General features: G+C 32.7%; 1 protein-coding gene across 5 annotated transcripts in view; it reads right to left on the reverse strand.

Moving 5' to 3' along the window:
- Window positions 1-22703, reverse strand: part of VPS13A (vacuolar protein sorting 13 homolog A) — a 249952-nt gene that overhangs the window by 15591 nt on the left and 211658 nt on the right. For 2 of the 5 annotated variants that reach the window (XM_058565619.1, XM_058565615.1), the window contains exon 68: window positions 16679-16793. In XM_058565619.1, coding sequence (XP_058421602.1) covers window positions 16679-16793 — 115 coding nt within the window. The other 3 variants (XM_058565616.1, XM_058565617.1, XM_058565618.1) reach the window with 3 other exon arrangements.

The following is a 22703-nucleotide window of genomic DNA, read 5'->3' on the forward strand; positions in this document are numbered from 1 at the left end:
GTCACTTGACTGGGATACGGTCTCAGAAACGTATCCTTAGGTGATTTCGTCATTGTGCAAACTTCATAAGAGTTTACTTACACAAACCTAGATGGTATAGCCTACTACACACCTAGGCTACATGGTACTAATCTTATGGGACCACCGTCGTATATGAAGTCTGTCGTTGACCGAAACATCATTATGCAGCACATAACTGTATTTAAACATATGTATTAATTAGCTTCCACCTTGCCTCTTCCTTAGAATTTCCCTATCTGCCTTACAAACGTGATATTCTTTGCAAATCTCACAACTCACTCAAAAATACGGAGCAGAGGGGCTGGCCTGGTGGCGCAAGTGGTTAAGTGCGCGCATTCTGCTGTGGTGGCCCGGGGTTCGCCGGTTCGGATCCCGGGCACGCACTGACGCACTGCTTGTCAAGCCATGCTGTGGCGGCGTCCCATATAAAGTAGAGGAAGATGGGCATGGATGTTAGCCCAGGGCCAGTCTTCCTCAGCAAAAAGAGGAGGATTGGCAAACGTTAGCTCAGGGCCAATCTTCCTCACCAAAAAAAAAAAAAAATGGGGCAGAGTATTTCTGGACAACAAGGGAACACCAGGACCCAATTAGCCTATGAAACAACCTTAAGTTTATTTTCAAGACTGTTGAAACAGTATATATGACATTGTCAACAATTCTTTGTCCCAGATTATATAAAGATAATTATATAAACAAAATACACTTATTTTTAATTCTATTCTAAATACCATTTGCTCTGAAGATGGAGTTACTTTGGCTATTTAAAATATACAGTAGGCTAGAATACCATTTTTTTAAAGACAAGCAATAAGATCCCTCAAGAAGAGGTATGGTAAGAATTTAGCCAAAATGTTACAACTCTTGAAGAAATTCCAAAGAGAATACAAAGATTTTAGAAAGTTGTGTTCCCTGAGGCTACGTCAAAAAACTAAAATTATTTAGCTTAAAAGTAAGCTAACAAGTGACTTCATAATAATCTTGGTAGAGAAGGCTGATACAATAGTCTTCATTTTTATTGGAGACAGAAGTTAAAAAAAAAACTACAATAGCAGGATGAGGCATACAGATTAACTGCGTGAAAGAATTTTCTAACTTCAAAGATTATAATTTTTGAGGAAAGTGTATCTTTACTATTTACTATAGTAGGTAGGGCAAGTAAATACAAATTCCTTGAATTACAAATGAAAAAGGGACAGAACCACAGATTCAGAAGAAATTAATAAGTATTATTAGTTTGTAAATTATGCAAATACTTGAATAACTAGGTGAAATGGGTCATGTTTTAAGAAAATATAAATTATTAAGAGAAAGAAGTATCAAATATTGGAGAGGAAGAGCAGAAATTATTTGCAGATGATAGTATATCTGGAAAATCCAAGTACATAAAACCCAGTAACTTTATTTTATAAACACAATAATCAATCTGAAAAAAGAAGGAAAATTATCCTGTTTATAATGGTAATAAAAAAGATAAATATTTACACATAAGTTTAACAACATGCAGAATTTATGTGGTAAAAGCTGTAACACACTATTGAGGGGAATAACAGAAAAATTTGAAAATGGAAATTCGTGTCTTATTCTTGGATAGAAAAACTCATTACAATAAAGATGTTATCCCCTCCTCCCAATTTATATATATATACACACACACACTCAATGTGATCCCAAGATTGTGTTTGTGAGCTTGTTTTGGGGAGGGGAAGAATTGATTTAAAAAAATTATACTAAAATTTTTCTAGGAAAAAAAGTGATAATATCCACTAAATTATGAAAGGAGAATGAGAACTACCGTAGCAGGCATAAATACAATTTATAAGTTGCAGTACTGAAACAGTTTGGTACTAGTGGAAGTTACATAAAGACATATCAATAGAAAGAATACGGATTCCAGAAACCGACCAAAATGCACATAGGACTTTATAAAATCAAGACAGCATTTCAAATTACTAGGCAAAAGCAAGTATTATCAAATAAATGGTGTTTCAAGTGACTTGCTGGCTAAAGCTGGATCCCTACTTTTCTGTTTATACCAAATTAATTTCACATGGATCACTGATTAAAGTATACAACATGAAACTACAGAGGGACTAGAAAAAATAACATTTTAATAATCTTAGAGTGAGGGGCCGGCTCTCAGGCTTAGCGGTTAAGTGCGCGCGCTCCGCTACTGGTGGCCTGGGCTCAGATCCCGGGAGCACACCGACGCACCGCTTCTCCGGCCATGCTGAGGCTGTGTCCCACATACAGCAACTAGAAGGATGTGCAACTATGACATACAACTATCTACTGGGGCTTTGGGGAAAAAAAGGAGGAGGATTGGCAATAGATGTTAGCTCAGAGCTGGTTCTCAGCAAAAAGAGGAGGATTAGCATGGATGTTAGCTCAGGCCTGATCTTCCTCACACACAAAAAAATAATAATAATCTTAGAGTGAAAAAGACAAATATAAAACACAAAGTTCATAAAACAACGTAAAAAAATTGATAAGAACATGGAAATTAAACGCTACTGAATGGCAAAACAATAAGCAAAGAAACAGAAATAAAGTAAATTAACACAAAAATCAAAGGATAAATTGAGCAAGTATTTGTCAATAGAGATATAGAGCTAATTTCATAACGCAGAGAATTCTTGGAATATGAATAAACTAAGAGAAGAAAAATGAGCAAATAGGAAAACGCGTGAAGTTTACGAATAGGTAGTTCAGCAAAACACAAACAAAATCTGACCAACAAACATATAAGAAAATGTTCAACTTAACTCAAAATCAAGGAAATCTGAATCAATTTAATGTACCCTTGGAGTCAGCAATTCTATTGCTAGAATTTATCTTATGAAAATGTATGCCAAGATATACGTATAAGAATCTTCATGATAATATTGTGGTAAAAGCAAAAAAGCTAAATGCTTATTAACAAGGGACTGTTTAAACAAATTATAGTATAGCCATACAAGGGGACATTATGCAGTCATGAAAAAGAAAAAGACAGATGTGTGTACCGATATAGAAAGAAGTGTAAGATATATTAAATGAAAAGAAATTAAATTACTGAGAATGAATGGGGGCAGAAAAAAGCAGAAACATACACATATGCTTCTTTATATAGGCACAGGAAACTTCTGGAAGGGTTGGTGGTAACATACCAATCTCTTAATAGCACTTATCTCTGGGTCTGGGAAGGGTAATAGTTGGGGGGGAAGTGAAGCTTTTATTTTTAACTTTACATCCTATTATTTCAGTTTTGTGGTATCTGAAAAGAAATAAGCTGCCTCATTAATAGATCAGGACCTTCAAATAACTTAAAAGCTCTGGTTCAACTCTAAGCACCTGGCTTTTATTTCTATCTTATGTTAAGTTTGGGCATTGCAGTTGAGCCTGCCTCTCATCACTTTTCACTTTTCAGACACAACTTAAATCAAATCTAACATGTGCATATAAGCAATTAAACCAATTTCAATAGTCACATAGCAGCTGGTATAAATAAAAGCTAAAAAAATCCAAAAAAAGTCACTCATGCAATGTTTTCTGAAGTTCATCAACAACTTAGATGCAACACTCGAAAGATGAATGGACATTATGGCCACAGCAGTCTACTTTGAAACATACAATAAACTGTATTCTTTATTATTAGAATGGATATATTTGAATAAACATCAAAGATAACTCCTTACACAGCAAAATTTTGCTGGTCAGTTTCCATTACAAATATGTGAATACGGAATAAGAACAGCATTATAAGCAGAAGCTAAAACTTGGGAACTAAATCCCAGAGAAGCATGGGAGAGAATGTGATAGCTTATCAGCCACCATCTTCCATCATGCTGTAAAGAGTCTACAAATATCATGCCTTTGGTCAGAATTTCCTGCCTAATTATTTGACTTTATAAATTCCCTATATATGAAGCTATATACATCATTATATATTATTTTAGGGAAAAAAACCCAGCATTTTAGACCTGAAGGAATGTTATTGTTCATCCAAACCAATCTCTTCCTTTAACACATGAAGAAATCAAGGATCAGTAAGTGTCTTATCCATCTAATTTTCACAACAACCTTGTGTAATTAGGCAAGATTATAGTTAAGTCACTTGATTGGGGTCATACTATCAGGTGCACAACTGGGCTCAAAAAAGTGGTTTCTTCACTTCTAATTCTAGTGCTTTTCACTATACCTTGATGTCTCCTCTTATGGTGTCAGTCACACATTTCCCCAGGATACCTCAAAAATATCTTCAATATCCCTGGATACTGAATGTTGCTGAGGCAGGCTGCTAAAGCAGTTCAGGCTGGCTGATTTTTTTTTAGGTTAACAGGGTGTAAATAGTTTAGTGTTAATATCCTATCATCCTCCATCCCAAACAGATGTTAGGTATTAATGTTTCTACTAAAATAACTTGAGATGCCCTTTAAAATAAATGAAGGGGGGCTGGCCCAGTGGCACAAGCGGTTAAGTGCACGCGCTCCGCTGCGGCGGCCCGGGGTTTGCCGGTGCGCACCAATGCACTGCCTGTCAAGCCATGCTGTGGCACCCCATATAAAGTGGATGGGCATGGATGTTAGCCCAGGGCCAGCCTTCCTCAACAAAAAGAGGAGGATTGGCAGATGCTAGCTCAGGGCCGATCCTTCTCAAAAATAAATAAATAAATAAATACAGAACTAGCAAAACCAGGGCTAGAAGTCACTATGTAGAGCCTTTTGCATAAAGACCAAGATTTGGATGAAATATCAAATGATCTGAAGTATCAAGTACAATAGCCAGTAATTTAGACATGAAAGTCTCATTTAACACGCTATAGTGCTAAGGAAAAACAATTTTTGCCTTATCAAATTACCTATCATTGTTTGAGAACTTTCTTAAAGAAATAAACAGAGAAAGACAAAGGAAACTGCATTCATTACACATAATTATCAGAATTTGTAGATAACAATTGAAATGTATGGTTATTGGTAAAAGGGTCCCTTTTGTAGTAGAAAAAATGAGTATGTACACTTTAGTTTATTAGATATAATAAATACAAACCAAATTGATCACAAACTGAAAAACACACAGAAAGAAGGAACTTGAAAGATAGTGATGTTAGGGTTACCCTCTACTAATATCCATATTTCCTGCCAGATAAATTCTAATACTTTAGAAAAAGAACATAAGCTAGAAACTAAAGTAATACAGAAAAACATTGCTCTCAAATCATCCAAATGCTATGAAGTAGCAGAGTTCCAAAATAGAAATATTTCTGAAAAAACAAAGCAAAATATGAAAAGACAGATATTAGGAATAAATCAGTAATATGGAAGGCTTTAAATCCTGAACAATATAAAGTGCTAATATTTATGGGAAATATATTTTAAAAAATTGGATAAAGGGTAAGAACACATAGTTCAGCAAGAAACAAAAACAAAATCTGATCAATATCTGTCTCTTTTGGATGAGTCTAATAGAGGTACAAATGAATTTTTTTTAAAAGATAGCAACATGGGGGATAAAAGGAAAATGAAATTCTTCTAGATGAAAGATAGAGTAAGAATGCTATCAAGAAAGAAAATCTACTTGACAACAAATAAATGGTTTATAGATTGGTTAATCTGAGTAGTCAGCAGATGATGGGGAAAGAGGAAAGGTATATGAACAGATTATACTGAAAAATTAAGCTTACTTTTAAAAACAACAAAATTCAGGCAGGGAATCATAAATTAAAATGGTAAATGCTCTATTTTTCAATTATTTAAGAAGCAAATAAATAGACAAGTTGTTCAAAACAATCTTATCTTTAGAGAAAAATGTAGTCAATAAGCGTAACTTCCTTAGAGTTATCTGAGTAAAGATTAGGAATAAAAAATGTTTTACTAATTCACTTCAAATATGAGGGATTTGAGGGCCATGACCAGGAAAAACAAGGCATTCAACCAAGCTTCATAATCAAATATAGTAGAAATTCATTACCTCAAAGCTCAGCGATTTCATACAATAGAATAAATGTAAACAAGAGTGAACAAGTGATATTTAGCTTATTCCATGAGGCAAGCTGGTTCCAAAAAAAAAAATCAAATCTCATGGACTGTCATCAAATCTGAAGAGGAATTAGCCCTTACTTAATCCCCATACCTCTGTCTCCTCCCATGCTAATGAGCTATTTTGATTGTCAGCCAAAGTATTAACTATGCTGACAGCTTAGATAAAGCAGGAAAGCTGAGCATAACCCTGTGACATAAAATCAAATAAAAGAAACTATTACCTTAAGACATGTGAATTGTCATCAAATGGTTCAACTAAAACAGTCTGGAAAAAGAACAGAATTATGCTCATAACATAATTATGTGCATTGACAACAGCAGACCATTAATTAACCTACCTAATACGTTCTAGAAGAAGGGCAAGAGAGGTGGGTCAGAAATAATGTAAGTGGACAGTTACAAGAGTCTCTCTAATGCATTTCCAGCAGAACCTCTATTGAGCAACACTTACTGACCCATGATAATATATATACTTGAAAACAACCATAACATTTCTTTTAAAATATTGTATAATTCAGAACAGTTCAAATTACTACGGTTTTATCGTTTTTATTGCTTACCAATTAGTGTGTGGAAACTGTCATGGTATTTTAACTAAAATATTCTATTAACCTTGAGAGGAAAAAGAAGGATAAGATTTAATGATGCTTTTATCTTGGCAAAAAGAACACAAATGAGGAATAAAGAATTTATATAATGATGACCAAGAACCAGTATCAACTGGTATTCATGTGGAAAAATGAAAATACAATGAGTTCTTATTAGACATTGTACTAATAATCATATATATTACTTCACTTGTTTTAATCCTAGCAACACCACCAAGGGACTGTTCTCTTGGTGTTATGTACTAACACCAAGGCACTGTTAAGTACTACAATTATCTCCCTTTTATAGTCTAGAAACTGAGGTCAGAAAAGCATAATAAAAGATTATAAAGCTAATAAAAGGAAAAGCTAATAAAAGGAAAAGGCTGGAAAGTGAACTCAAGTTTACTTGGTTCTAGAATCCAGCCCCTGGGCCATAGGGTATTGCTGCACTTCAGATAATTTTTATTGTCAAAATGAGTTAGCACAGAAGAACTATATGTATTCCAGTAGATGCATGGGATTCCATTTTAACAGCTCACTGGAATATGGATTCAGATATCCCACCAACTGTAGTACGTTTCTTGCAATGCTTCAATTTCATGTAATACTTGGGGATCATTATCTCTTTGCAAGACTGGAAATATCTTATGTGTCTTTTGATTCCTACAGTTCCTTAGAGTATTGCATGTGGCAGCTAGTCAACAAACAAGAATGAGACTGCAAAGATCCAACATTACAGGTTGGCCTCTAACACGGCATGTATTTTATTCCCAATCACCAGAATAATAAAGATCACTACAATTATAAGCTCATGAGAGATGAGCAGGAAACTTGACTACTCTCTTCAGGGCTGTAACCTTTAGATCTAGAAGAATGTCTAATACACAGCTAATAGGAGTTTAACAAATACTTGTATAAACAATAGATACATGGCATTACATTTTTTCTTTGTATTCATATAAACTATGCTACTAAATCATTCAGCAAAAATTCATTTATACATATATAATTACACATTTACTCTTTTGACGATTTAAAAATTCAAAGTAACCTGGCAATTTATTCTAGAAAGGTTAACTTTACATGAAATATCCAGCCTCCCAGACTTGTATTCCAACACTGCAGCTTGATGGGATCTCTAAAACAACCTCAGACTCAAAGTACCACAAAACGTCTAAATGTACATTTCTCCACACTGCTTCCCATGGAGTACTTTACAGTGGTAAATTTTCACTGAAAAATTGGCATTACAGTTCATTAGAGTCATCATCAGAAGTAACTAAGATATCAATTTCATTTGAATTTATAACTAAAGACTCTTAACTGACAAAAAAAGTATACATGGTGCTTCCTTTCATAGATCACATTAAATTTTTGTTTTTAGATGAATGAAAGTAGCCTCCAATCTGATTTTGTATGAAAATGAATTGTTTCATTTGGCAAGAGAACATCCTTTCTCTCATAGGACATTTGACTGTTAAAAAAAATAGACTTTTCATAACTTATATACTAAAGTCTCCTAACAACACTATTGCTAGAGCACCTACTAAAAAAAATGTGAATGAGCTATACTAAGCTCAATTAATGTTGAGAATCTCTATGCTGTCCAAAGTAACGAGGTGAAGTTATAAGGTAGAGCTCTAACACATCAGTAGAGAAGTCGTGGGTGAGTCCCAGGTTACAATTTAGCACGTTTAGCTAAACAAAGGCTAAAGACTTTCTAAACTAATATCTACTATAGACTTTTAGCTCTATTTGCATCCTTGGTAAGAAGAGAGTAAGACTCTTGAACCTACCTGAGCTTAACATTTAGGGATTTCTTTTAAAGTTAAGTGTATTACATTTTAATACTATTTACCCTTCCTTAATATATTTACAAATTTAAGGGATGCAATGATGACAAACTTTTGAAAAAGATTTAGCAGTCAAATCAGTCTCATTCAAGGTACTGGATTAGAAAAGAGAATTTAAAAATTCATTTAATACTTGAGACAGAGAAAACTGGAACCTCCCTTAAGTGTAACCATCACCTCCAGAAAAAGATATGATTTCAAAGACTTATTCAAAAAGTATTTTTACGTAATATTGGAAAGTTCTAAATGGGGTGAATTACTCTATTGGTCCAAAAAAAAGTTAGTGGGACTTACTACTACATGTTCAAAAGTATAGGCCTTTGAAATGATGTGCCAAAGGCTCTCCAAGAGATTTGTGCTAAACTAATGAATGAGGTGTGAGAATTATATACAAGTTGGATAGGTAATATCCTTTTCCATAGGATCTGCTTTATCTGAGATGCTAGGAACTCTAATTTGTCTGGATAACAGAATTTGGCTCTCTTCAGTTTTCTCATCCCATTCAGAAGAATGCTTCTGGAGAGGAAGAGTTACAAAATGAAGAGTGAAATCCAATAAGCCTTTGTCTAGCTCTTGTCCACTTACTCAAAATTTCAGATGAAGCCAGGAAGAGTGTTCGGCACTACTCTGGTGATCTGACTGCCTATGATAAGCCCTTTCTTCCAGATCAGTTGTAATTCTCCTCATGAAGTAAAGTGAAAGACCACGTCGGCTGAAGGCAGTTATCTTCCAATTGCTACTAAGGCAGTGTTTGAAGCTAATTAAAAACATCTGTAATTTCTGAAAGAAAAGAAACATACAACAAACAAAAACAGCCTCCCTTCTCCAACAACTTACATAATGGCAACTGTGATATCTTTGTAAGAGATTTATGAGATTCAAAGACAACACAGATAAAATTTAAAAATATTTGAAATGGTTAAGAATATACTACCCCCGTTGGACAACCTGGCTGTCAATATTCACAGACAATGAAAGACACAAGAATTATACATACACACACACACACACACGCACGCATTTTAAGAGGAGAAGATTTATTTAAGAGGTACAAATTTTTTAAAAAGGTAGAGTTAAAAGGTAGAAATATGTTCAGTCAAAAAGAAAACGCTTCTACGGCAGCTATAAAAATAAAGAAAAGGTTCTGCTGGCTATTTATGTATTCCAGAAATAAAGACCAGGTTTCCCACATTGGGGATTATTCTATGAATGAGTTACCTTTTTAATCTTTAGAAGTTAATAAATCTGTTTATAAAAACATAATAAAATAAAAAATACAAAACAGAAATTTTTATATTTGGATCATAATCACACGAACAAAAAACTTAAAAGGAACATATAAATGGTGGGGAGACAGAATAATTTTTTTGTTCTCTATAGTTTTCTAACTTTTCTTTACTGAGCATATATTACTTTAACAATGCAGAAAATAATCTACTTTAATTTTTAAAATTTTCATCCCTCTTGTAAAATACTAAAATTGTAGATTGAGAATCAATGTTAGCTAAATGATTCACAAGAGGGATTTAGCTTTTTCCATGGAAGTGCGGGTCTCTAATTTTTTTAATTCATAGAAATCCTAAGTTTTATTGAATACATTCAGAAAATCTTTGTAGACATATGTAGTTAACAGGTTATTGATAAACGGTAACTTATAGTAGAAAAACATAGCATGTCCAATTAAGAAGAATTATATATACTTAGCTAAATCTCTGACTATGGTGATTATTTGTTTTTAAAAAACACAAATAATGACTATAATATTTTAAATGCTCAAATATTTAAGCATCTCTAGGATCTAGAGGAATGGCACAATGCAACTTACTAGATATCTGTTACCGTTTCACTGCTTAGAATATGTATATGCAATGAAGAAGGTTACGTTAAAAACCAATTTTGAAAATTGTTAAACATTTATTTTAAAGCTGATATTTGGAGGTACACTGTTGCTATATATATTAGTCGATATGGAATAACTGCTAAATAAATTTATCACACTGATTGAGGGATAATTATGGATATGAAAATGGTCTACCACATTAAAACAAACCAAACCATAAACCCCTATATATGAAAATCATAAACTATTCTAATTAGCTCCTTAACACAGACCTATTGAAATCATGTGTTTTATTATTCTTTGATTCAGGACTTTCTGTAATGTTTTGTCTAGTATTGATTGTACTCATTGCACTTCATGAATTCAAACATTCATCCACGGAAATTAAAGATTTATTTAATGATCTAAACATTTTTAATTGATCTCCATTTATCCCAAAGGTGCAAGGATAAAATAAATAAAATCTACAGTCTTTTTCCATAATCATCATCATTAATATTTGATCTAAATGAATAATCTGTGCATCTTATTTAGATCCCATAGGACCTTTAATAGTTCTGGACTATTATAATAATTTTATAAATTTGCAAGTAAATCTATAAAATAAAAAACAGAGGATTGAACGTGCAGTAGAAAAGCACTCAGTAACAGTTGGGGTGGTGGCTTCTGGTCTTCCTCCCATCACTATAGGAAAGTATAATGCAAAATTTCACCACAGGGCTTAAATCAGACAAACTACTATAGTAGCTACTATAGCAGTCATCATTCTAGTGTATATGACCTCGGGATGTTAATACAATAGCATATATTTCATGTTTAACACTAATGTCCTAGTCACAGATCTACAATGGTTCCATCTGTAAATTTTGTTAACATAACCTTAAAATTAACACTCAATACTGCATCAATGATATGTGTTTTGAACAATTAGAAAAGGTAAAATTTATAAAATCCTGATTATTTTTAAATACAGAAACAAAGTGAAATTTATTCTGACCTCCCTTTCCATAAGGAATATTGCAAGTTAGCAATAATACTCTGGACTTACATTTGTTATATCTATAATCCACTGTGAACACTAATTAATTTCATTAATTACAATAATTCTTATAAACTTAGATTATTTACTCATGGTGATAGGTGTCCAGAATTTCAGGACTTTTATAAATTTTTCTTCTTGCCAGATTTCAATATGTTACTCAAGTGTCAAGTAGACACAAAGGAAAATAAAGAATGAGTAATTACTCCCTTAGAGACGAGAGAAGAACACTCCCTCCCTTTTTCTACACATAAGCAATGAACAGGTAGAAATTTGGAATATAAATAAAGTTAAAGGACAGAAAAGGTATGGTATTACATAATCAATCTTTCAAACACAGTTTCTCACTAGACTTTCTTATTAGGTGGATACTTCTACTTTTAAAGTTCTAATTCATTATAAAGCCACTAATAAACAAACAAAAGAACTGTTCGTCTCATTAAAATCCCAAAGTTGATCTTATTTTCTATACATTTCATGAGGAATAAGAAGCTATTTTTGTCCAGGTCCTACATCTCCATGAATTTTAAATTTAAAAATTTTTATATAATAAAAGCACATAACATTTTTTTAAAAACCGGAAAAATACCTGTGGTCAAAAAAGCTTCAAAAGATTATTTCACTGTGGTAGGAAAACAGAAACAGAAAGAACAAGGGCGATTATACTGTTAAAGAACATATTTCTAAGGGCTAAAAACTTAAGAATGATGAATTCATAAGATCACATGAACAAAGTTTACTAGTTACTAGAATATTGTTTTAAATCTTTTTACTGTTCAAGAGATTTTAAATAAATGTAATCCTACCTCCAATTTTCTTTTCATTAAAATGGTAAATCACGGCTGAAATATCCACAACTTTTTCCAGATAAATTCTTAAGAACCTTTATGAAACCAGTACTGTAAAATTAAGTGTCACAGACCAACCACAGGAAACTCAGTAAATGTCTTGCAAACAAGTAGTTTTAGCATTTTCCCTTTTAGAAAGGCCTTGTGCCTAGCAAAGGTGGAATATAAGAAGTCAATGAAGACATTTCCAGACCTTTCCTTCCTCAGGCATACACAACACATGACAAGAGGCTCTGTTCTTTCTAGCTTCTAGAAGCAGCAGCAGGCTTGGGCTGATTTTGGCCAAGGGTGAGAGAACAGTGGGTACATGACAAATACAAATTGTATCTGATAACCAGTAATGACTATTTTAGTGATCACTGTTTTCATTTATTTAATTACTCCAAAAAGATAAGAATACTATTATGATGAAAATAATAATTAAATTCTTTGATATTTACATATTTCTTAGTCCTAGTATACAAGACCTTGATTTGAATTTAATCTGAATGAATGCTGGGCAGGTACAAATTTCAAAAGAGCTGGGAATTTTTTAGTTTCCTTTTTTTTGTAAGATCAATAAAAATTTAAAATAATCATTTTCTAAAAAATAAAGAACAATGATTTAACAGAAATAAAATCTTGACAAACTTAAGAATTAGAAGAGACTCAGAAATCATGGGCTGAATCAATAAACCAAAAGCTGAACAATTAAGGCTATTATTTACTACAATCTAATATAAACTCAATATAAGAAAAGTGCTTAACATAAATCAAGGTAAATGTTCCTTTGTTGATCAAAAAGCGCAGCACTCATAAGGGATTAAACATCAGACTATAATATTCACTTTTTAGAGAGTTTTTTTTGGTACATCTCATATACTAGAGAAATAGAAAAAGACAGTTTCATCTAAGTTGAAATTAAAAAAAACCTTCAGTACACAAAACATAAAACAGATTTGCTCATATATCTTTCAGAGACATAGATAGCATTTTCCCAATATTGCTAAGAAAAAATATACATAATTATGCTTACTATAAAATTCTTTTAATGTCCTCAATTAATTCATAACATTTTATAATAGGGATATAGCATATGGATATGTAAGTTAATAAGTGAATATATTGACTGTAAAACCAACTTTGTTCATTGTTTCACAAAAACATACATATATACAATGAAATAAAAAGTAAACCAAAGAAAAGAACATTTTTTTCATTCTCAGACTATAAATTATTTCACTATCTAACCTTCCATGACAAATCGTGAATGTTCCTTATTACAGTAGTTCAACCTATATGATTTTGGAATAGAACAACAAATTAATAGTGCTTCAAGTTATATAAGTTTATTATTATTAAAAGAAATTTGACAAAAAAACATTTAAAATGCTAAATAAATATAAAATATTGACTGGATATTACTATTCTTTTTCTTTTTTTTTACACAATAGCATTACATTATAGCCCAGAAAATTTACAGAGAACATTAAAAATGGCATTTTGCTAACAAATAAGCAGATAATTTAAAATAAAACTAGTGAATAGTAAAAAAATATTTAAGCCTAACTTCAAATCATAAAGACAAACTGTATTACAAAGCTACAAAATATATACAAGCAAATGCTATAATATATGGTATGCTCTACTTTGTAAAATATATTTTTCTGTGCTTAAATAATGCAATTATTTTGCTTTTTGAAAATGTGTAGAAAAACATTTTAAAAGGAAAAAGTATTTTAACTCCCTAAAAATGGACATATGGGCATTATGGTAGCAGTCATACAAAACACGTTAAGGAAACATTCCAAATAAAATGACAAAACATATGAATTTTAACATTTCATATCTGACTAATTATCATCATCATAATCATCATCACTACTGCTACTGTGAGTCATAATCCACTCCCTGTAGACCTGAATTTTCTGTAAGCATGGTAAAAAAAAAAAAAAAAAAAAAGCACAAAGGTTAGTTAAGTATGGTAAATTGCTTGGAAAACATATAAAATTATGAAATGTTCAAGGAGTCAGAAGAATTTTGAAGCAGACTTTTCAGCTCTGAGGAGGGCAGTAACTATGGATATAATGTTCCATAACTTAATAGACCTAAGACTAAACTTTACTGGTTGGCACACTTAATGTATAAAATATTTTGATGATACCAGTAAGGGTATTCTGTGAATATATTAGAATTATTATTCTATTTCTCTAGTAGGCAACTCTGACTACTAGAAAGGATGATAAAAATGTGCTACTTTCTAGAAAGAAAAGGACACAATGAAAGAGTGTATTTTATATTTAATTATTATATATGGGCATATATAATTTAGTGAACACAGAGTACTTTTTTAGAAAACTAGAAATAAAAGGAGAAATATTTGCAAGTTTTCTAAGGGCATCAGGGTTAAATCACTCAGATTAAATCTAGGTGGATGAGATTTTAAATTCTGTTTATATGTCATCTACTTCATTTCCACAGTACTGATATTTGTAGATTTTAAAGTGTTTGCTAATAATACAGAAGAGTTTTGATTCAAAAAAGCACCACTACCACCAAAGCAACAACTCACTGCTTACATCTGTAAGAGAATAATGCTAACCACAAACATCCTAAGGCATCCGATGATTTCCCATAGGTATTCCGGCTAACACTGTGTTTAATGCTCTTGCTGAAAAACAAGTAATGGCTGACAAGATAGTGTGAGTTTTTAGTTATTTACATAGCTCTTTTAGTAATTAGTGCTAAGACTGGCCTACGGAAAATAATACGCATCTTTAAAAATACACGGTCAAAAGTCATGACCTTTGAATCCCAACGTTTAAAGCTTCAGAAAATAAAAAGGAAGGTGTAGAATAAATTTACTTGTCACTGAAATTTACTTGTTACTTGAAACATCAATCGTGAGAAATTTCTGATAACTCATGCCTTTCTTACTTATTATAATCTGTTCCCTAATAACGAGGATGTATTTCTAAAACTCTCCTCACTACTCATTCTTACTTCCTACTAAGTTTGTTACAACAGTCTCTCAAGAAATATTTTTAGTTTTCTAAAAGATGATTTAATCACTATTCAGTCTGGTAAAATATTAGCAACATGTTAATTGTGTTCTAATAAGGAAAGGCAGGTACTGAGCAGAAATATATGTTCAAGTGTATTAACCATAGGTGACTTCTGAACATTTTCATCTTCCAAAGAATAATATGCTGTCACTGTAGAGACTGTAAAACATGCCCTTTAGAGCACAACCTCTCACTAGATGGCCAGCTCTATCCCAATATGCAACTATTTTGATGCTTTAAAAATATTTTAAATACAATGTAAACTCACTTTACTAAATATTGCACATTAACTCAATGGTTATGTTTTACTACATTAGATGGAAGTACATTTTATGCAAAATCATATATTTTGCATGTAGTGGGAAAAATATTAAAGTTTTAAATCTTTACCCTGATCTCTCTAGACATGACAATATTTAAAATATCAAGGCTTATTATAAAGGAAGGATCATATCCCCACAGTTTATTATTACCATGAATATTTTCAAGTCTATACAACATAATCACTCTTTGTTTGTCTTCAAACAAATGATTTAATTTAGTATTCCACATCTAAACACAGAAACGACTTTAAATCAGTATAACCTATTATGGTGTAAGTTACCTACACCATAATCCAGATTTTAAAAAGTCCAAGATACAAAGTAAGAAAGTTGTCTAAACAGATAAAATATTCTACTTCAAGTTTTCTATTGTTCCAAAAGCCAATTTTCCTTACTAAAAGATGTTGGCTTTCATGTGAACTGCTTATCAAATTCCACAAGGTTTTAAACAGACTACACAAGCATAAAGCAGGAAGAGGGTCATGGTCATTTGAGCATCTTCAAAAGGAAAACATAAGAACTCAAGAATTTGCAATAGCAGTGGTCCTGATATTTTTCCTTACCCATGCCTAATTGGACATGAGGGTTATATCTGGTAAAAAAGCTACTAGCGGTTTGATAAACACAAATGGTCTAATTGGCTAAATAAGTACCACCAATTATGAGGGTACAAAAGGCACAATGGCTTTTAATAAATTGAGCAAATCCAGTACACAACTAAGAAGAGCCTATAAAAAGATCAGATTCACTAAAAATCCTATACAAAAAGTTACCGATACAAAAGCTTTCCTTTGTATTCAAAATACTGAAACAGCTGTACGTAGTCTATAAATTTTAAGGCTAAAATCTACTGCTGGCTTTCACTTGCCAAGTCATGCATTAACTGTTTTCATATCAAACTTTCTGATGCCTGTAAAAAAGAAAAAAAATCTTATAGTAAATAAATGTACATAAAACCTAAGTAAATATAAGACACTTATAAATGGAATTAAGCAAAACAAATAAAAGCCCAAATAATCTAATATATATTTAAAGCATTATATAGCTACTTTTTAAAAAGCTAACTTGATTAATCTTAATTTATAAGATATTTCTTCACCGACCTGTAACATTTGATTTCCAGTACCATCCCTCAACCTGTACGGTCTGATAACTCCATCTTCATTAAAGAATCGAGGGGGTCGGAGACTCTCTACTTCATCAGAAGTTTCTGTAGCTCTAGGGGGAAAAATATAACTTGACTTTAAAAATTATGCAAAAACTCATAAGTAACTTTAAAGTGCAACTACTAAAAAGGATCTTCTTTAGGATAAAATAAGACTATTACCTCACTACTCTACACAAATAAGTTCTCTAGAAAAAGCAGAACTGTAAAGAAGTTTGTTTATAGATTCTCTTGGAGTTTCTTTGTAGACAATAACCAGAGAATCAGCAAATGATGAGTACTGCTTTTTTCTTTTACAATGTAAGACCTTTAATTTCTTTTTCTTTTCTTACTATAGTCATGCGTCACTTAACAACAGGGATATGTTCTGCAAAATGCATTGTTAGGCAATTTCGTTCCTGTGTGATCATCACAGAGTGTACTTACACAAACCTAGATGGTATAGCCTACTACACATCTAGCCTCTGTGGTATTAATCTTATGGGACCACCGTTGTCTACGTACTCCATTGTTGACCAAAACGTTCTTATGCAGCGCATGACTACGTACTATCTAGTTCCTCCAGGACAATGCTAAATACAAGAGAGGACTGCAGGCATCCCTGTCTCATTCCTAACTTTAAAGGGAAAGCTGTTAAGAGTTCTCCATGAAGTACAGATATTAGGAATGTTTTTGTTTTGTGTTTTAAAAGCAGCTTTTGTCAAGCCAAGGAAGTTCATTTCTACTCTTACTCTGCTTATTATAGTTGTTTTTCTGTTATTGTTTCTGAAAATCATGGATGGGGAATGAATTTTAAATAAGGTTTTCCTGGTCATTGCTGTAATCATATGGTTTATCTCAAATCTATTAATGCTATAAATCTTATATTACATGGTTTTCTCACATTCAAATAACCTCATATTCTTACTTGGGCTTGATATGTTTTGTTTCAAACTCACATATACACTGCTGAATTTGGTACTGTAATATTTTATTTAACATTTTTGACTATATGGACCTACATGAGAATGGTCAATTTATTTGTTCATTCATTCAACAAATATTCACACATTCAACAAATATTAATTACGAGTTTACACATAATATAATCACATATACAGACACACACATATAGATAAACTCTCCAATTAAAAGTAGAAGTTGGAAGAACGGATAAAAAAATATGATCCAACTATATGCTGTCCACAAGAGACTCAATTTAGAGTCAAAGACACAAATAAGTTGAAAGTAAAAGGATGATAAAAGATATACCATGTAAACAGTAACCAAAAGAGAGCTGGAATGGCTATACTAACATCAGGAAAAATTAGACTTCAAACAAAAAATTCTCATTAGACACAAGGAAGGACATTTTAAAATGAGAAAAGGATACAAAAAATTGTATTTTACAATGTATCAAGAAAATATAAAAACTATAAACATGTACGTACTTAACAACAGAGCCCCCAAATACACAAAGCAAAACCTGACAGAATTGAAAAGAGAAAAAGACAATTCAACAACAATAGTTATTTCAATACTCAACTTTTAATTATGGATACCAAGTAGACAGAAGATCAGCAAGGAAATAAAAGACTTCAACAACACTATAACCCAATTAGACTTAAAAACACCTATAGAACACTCAATTCCAACAACAGCAAACTACATATTCTTCTCAAGTGCACACAGAACATTCTTTAAGACAGACTATATATTAGGCCATAAAACACATCTTAATAAACATAAAAGTATTGAAACATACAAGTATGTTATCTGAGCACACAGAATAAATTTAGAGATCTATAAGAGAAGGAAATTTGGGAAATTGACAAATTTGTGGAAATTAAACAGCAGAAGCCTAAATAACTGAAGGTCAAAGAAAAAAATCACAAAGCAAAGTAACTATTTTGAGGTGAATGAAAACAAAAACGCAACATACTAAAACTTATGGAATGTAGTGAAGACAGTGCTAAGAGGGAAATTTACAGCTGTGAACACCTAACATTAAAAAAGAAGAAAGATCCCAAATCAATAATCCACCTTTATAGCTTGAGAAACTAGAAAAATAAAAGCAAACTAAACCCAAAGCTAGCAGAAGGGAGGAAATAATAAAGATTAGAGCAGAGAAAAATGAAATAGAAAACAGAAAAACAAGGGAGGGAATCAGTGAAACAAAAAATTGGTTCTTTGAGAAAGTCAACAAAAATGACAAACCATTAGCTAGACTGACAAAGAAAAGAAGACTTAAACTGACAGAAGAAATAGACAAACTGATTAAACCTATATCAAATAAATAGACTGAAACAGAAACAAAAAACTTACCAGAAATAAAAGTCAAATAGAGATGGCTTTGCTAGCGAATTTTACCAAAGCTTTAAAGAAAAAATAACACCAATCCTCCACAAATTCTTCCAAAGAAAACGAGAGGAGGGGATACTTCCGATATCATTCTATGAGGACAGTATTACTCTGATACCAAAACTAGACAAAGATACCACAAGAAGAGAAAACTACAGACCAATGTCCCTTATGAATATATACACAAAAATCCTCAATAAAATACCAGCAAACTGAATCCAGCAGCACATAACAAGGATTACACACCCTGACCAACTGGGATTTATCTCAGGTATGTAATGTTGGTTCAACATATGAAAATCAATGTAATATAGCATATTAATAAAACAAAGGAAAAAACAAACACTATCATCTTTAACACAGAAAATCCAGCATGCTTTCCTGATGAAGGCACTGAACAAACTCGGAACAGAAGGGAACTTCTTCAATGTGAGAAAAGATATCTACAAAAAAACCATAGCTTACACAGTACCTAATGATGAAAGACTGAAAGTCTTCCCCTAAAATCAGGAGCAAGACAGGCATGTCTGCTCTTGGTATTTCTATTTAACATTGTACTAGAAGTTTTAACCAAGGCAATGAGGCAAGAAAAAACAAACCAACCAAAAGACATCCAAATTGGAAAGGAAGAAGTAAAACTGTCTTTGTTTTCTGATGACATGATCTTATATATAGGAAACCCTGAAAAATCCACAAAACAACTATTAGAGCTAATAAACGAGTTTGGTAAGGTTGCAGAATACAAGGTCAATATACAAAAACTAGTTTTATTTCTATACACTAGCAATACACAATCCAAAAATGAAATTAAAAACATTCCATTCCAGCACCAAAAATAATAAAATACCTAGGAATGAATTTAAGAAAAGAAAACACGCACATCGAAAACTACAAAATATCATTGGAAGAAATTAAAGACCGAAATAAGTGGAAAGATCCATTTTCATAGATTGGGAGACTTAATATTGTTAAGATGGCAATAATCTCCAAATTGATATACAGATTCCATGCAATCCCTATCAAAATTCCAGCTTTTTTGCAGAAATTGACAAACTGATCCTAAAATTCTTACAAAAATTCAAGTGACTCAGAGACTACGTACACAATCAAGAAAGACAGTCAGAGGACTCACACTTCCTGATTTCAAAACTTACTACAAAGGTACAGTAATAAAAACAATGTGTTACTGGCATAAGGATAGACATATAGATCAATGGAACAGAAGTGAGAGCCCACAAATAAATTTACGGTCAATTGATTTTGGAAAAGGGTGCCAAGACCACTGAACAGGGGAAAATATAGTCTTTTCAACAAATGGTGCTGGGACAACTAGATACGCACACACAAAAGAATAAATTTGGACCCAACCTCATTTCATATCCAAAAATTAACCAAAATGGATCAAAGACCTGAACTTAAGGGCTAAAACTCTAACTCAGCTAGAAGAAAACATAGGTGTAAATCTTCATGACCTTGGCTTAGGTAATGCTTTCTTAGATATGAAACCAAAAGCACAAACAACCAAAGAAGATATAGATAAATTAGACTTCATCAAAAGATACTAGGCAAGAAAACTAAAAGACAATACACAAATAGGGAAAATGGGATCTAGTTTCCAGAATATATAAGGCACTCTTACAACTCAATAAATAGACACCAACCCAAGGAAAAAATGTAAAAGGATCTCAACAGACATTTCTCCAGAGAAGATATACAAATGGCCAATAAGCACACGAAAAAATTCTGAGCATCATTAGTCATTACAAAATGCAAATCAAAACCACAATGATATATCACTTCACATCCAATAGGTTAGCTATTAAAAAAAAACAAAATGGAAAATAACTAGTGTTAGAGAGGATGTGGAGAAATTGGAAACTTCTACATTGCTAGTGGGGATAAATAGCACAACTATTGTGGAAAACAGTTTGGCAATTCTTCAAAAAGTTAAACACAGTTACCATACCGACCCAGCAATTCTACTTCTAAATATAAACCCAAGAGAACTGAAAACATACGTCTACACAAAAACTTCTACATGAATGTTCTTAGCAGCACTGTTCTTAAGAGTCAAAAAGTGGAAACAACCTAAATATCCATCAGCTAATGAATCAGATAACCAAAGGCAGTATATCCATATAATAGAATATTATTTAGCCATACAAAGGAATGAAGCCCTCATGTACAATACAATATGGATGAACCCTGAAAACATTATAATGCTAAGTGAAAGAATCCAGCCACATCCAGAATATGCAAATCCACAGAGACAGAAAGTAGAATAGTGGTTGCTGATGGCTGACAGGAGGGTGAAATGGTGAGTGACTGCTGACAAGCATAGGGTTTCTTTTTGGGGTGATGAAAATGTTCTGGAATTAGATAGAGGTGATGGCTGCAAAACTTTGTGAATATACTAAAAATTACTGAAATGTACACTTTAAAATGGTGATTTTTTTTAACAGTATGTGAATTATATCTCAATTTTAAATAGACTACATTAAGGTGTTTAAAGCAGCATTATAGATTACAGGGATAAATGGGAGGGTGATAGATGTGGTTATAAAAGGGCAACATGAGATATTTTTGTGGTGCTGGCACTGTTTACTATCTCAACTGTGGTGGTCGATGTAAAAACATACACAAATGCTAAAACTGTAGGAAATTAGTGCGCACACAAGCAAATGAGTACAAACTGAGGAAATCTGAATAAAATTGGTGGACTGTATCATGTCTATATCCTGTGTGATATTGTTAGAGTTTTGCAAAATGTTACTACTGTGGAAACTGGGCAAAGTACATGTAGTGGTCTAAACGGTGGTTCCCAAGGATATCAGGCTCACATCCTTGGAACCTTTGAATGTTATTTTATATGGTAAAGTCTACATGGATATGATTAACTTAAGGATTCTGAGATGAGGTGATAATCATGGATTATCTGAGTGGGCCCTATATGTCACCACCAGTGTTCTCACGAGAGGCAGAGGGAGATTAGGCATACAGAGGAGAAGGTAACGTGAACATGAAGGCAGAGATTGGAGTGATGCGGCCACAAACCAAGAAATGCCTGCAGCAACCAGAAGCTGGAAGAGGCAAGGCACAAATTCTTTCCTCCAGAAGGAGTGCAGACCTGCTGACACCCTGATGTCTGACTTTTGGCCTCCAGAGCTGTGAGAGAACAAATTTCTCTTGTTTAAGCCATCAAGTTTGTGGTAATTTGTTACAGAAGCCATAGGAAACATAATACATGTATAAGGGATCTCTCTGCATTATTTCCTACAACTGCATGTGACTCTACAATGATCTCAAGGTGAAAAAAAAAGACTGCCACATGTCAAGCAGTATTCTAAATGCCGTGGAAACAGACAAGAGTCACTGCATTCATAAAACTTACATTCTAGCAGGAAAGACAAATAAAAAGGTAAAATACATAGTGTATAAATAGTGATGAGAGCTAAAGAGAAAAAAAATAAAGGAGGGAAGACAGATACGAAGTATCTGGGCAGGGGTAGCTGATAAATTGAAATTTTAGGGTGGCCATGGAAGGCCTCACCGAGAAGATAATTATTGAATAAAGGAAGTGACCATGCTGATAACAGGGCGAAGAGCATTCTAAGGAGAGGGAT

This window comes from Diceros bicornis, chromosome 22 (assembly GCF_020826845.1).
Source record: "Diceros bicornis minor isolate mBicDic1 chromosome 22, mDicBic1.mat.cur, whole genome shotgun sequence".
Lineage (NCBI taxonomy): Eukaryota > Metazoa > Chordata > Mammalia > Perissodactyla > Rhinocerotidae > Diceros > Diceros bicornis.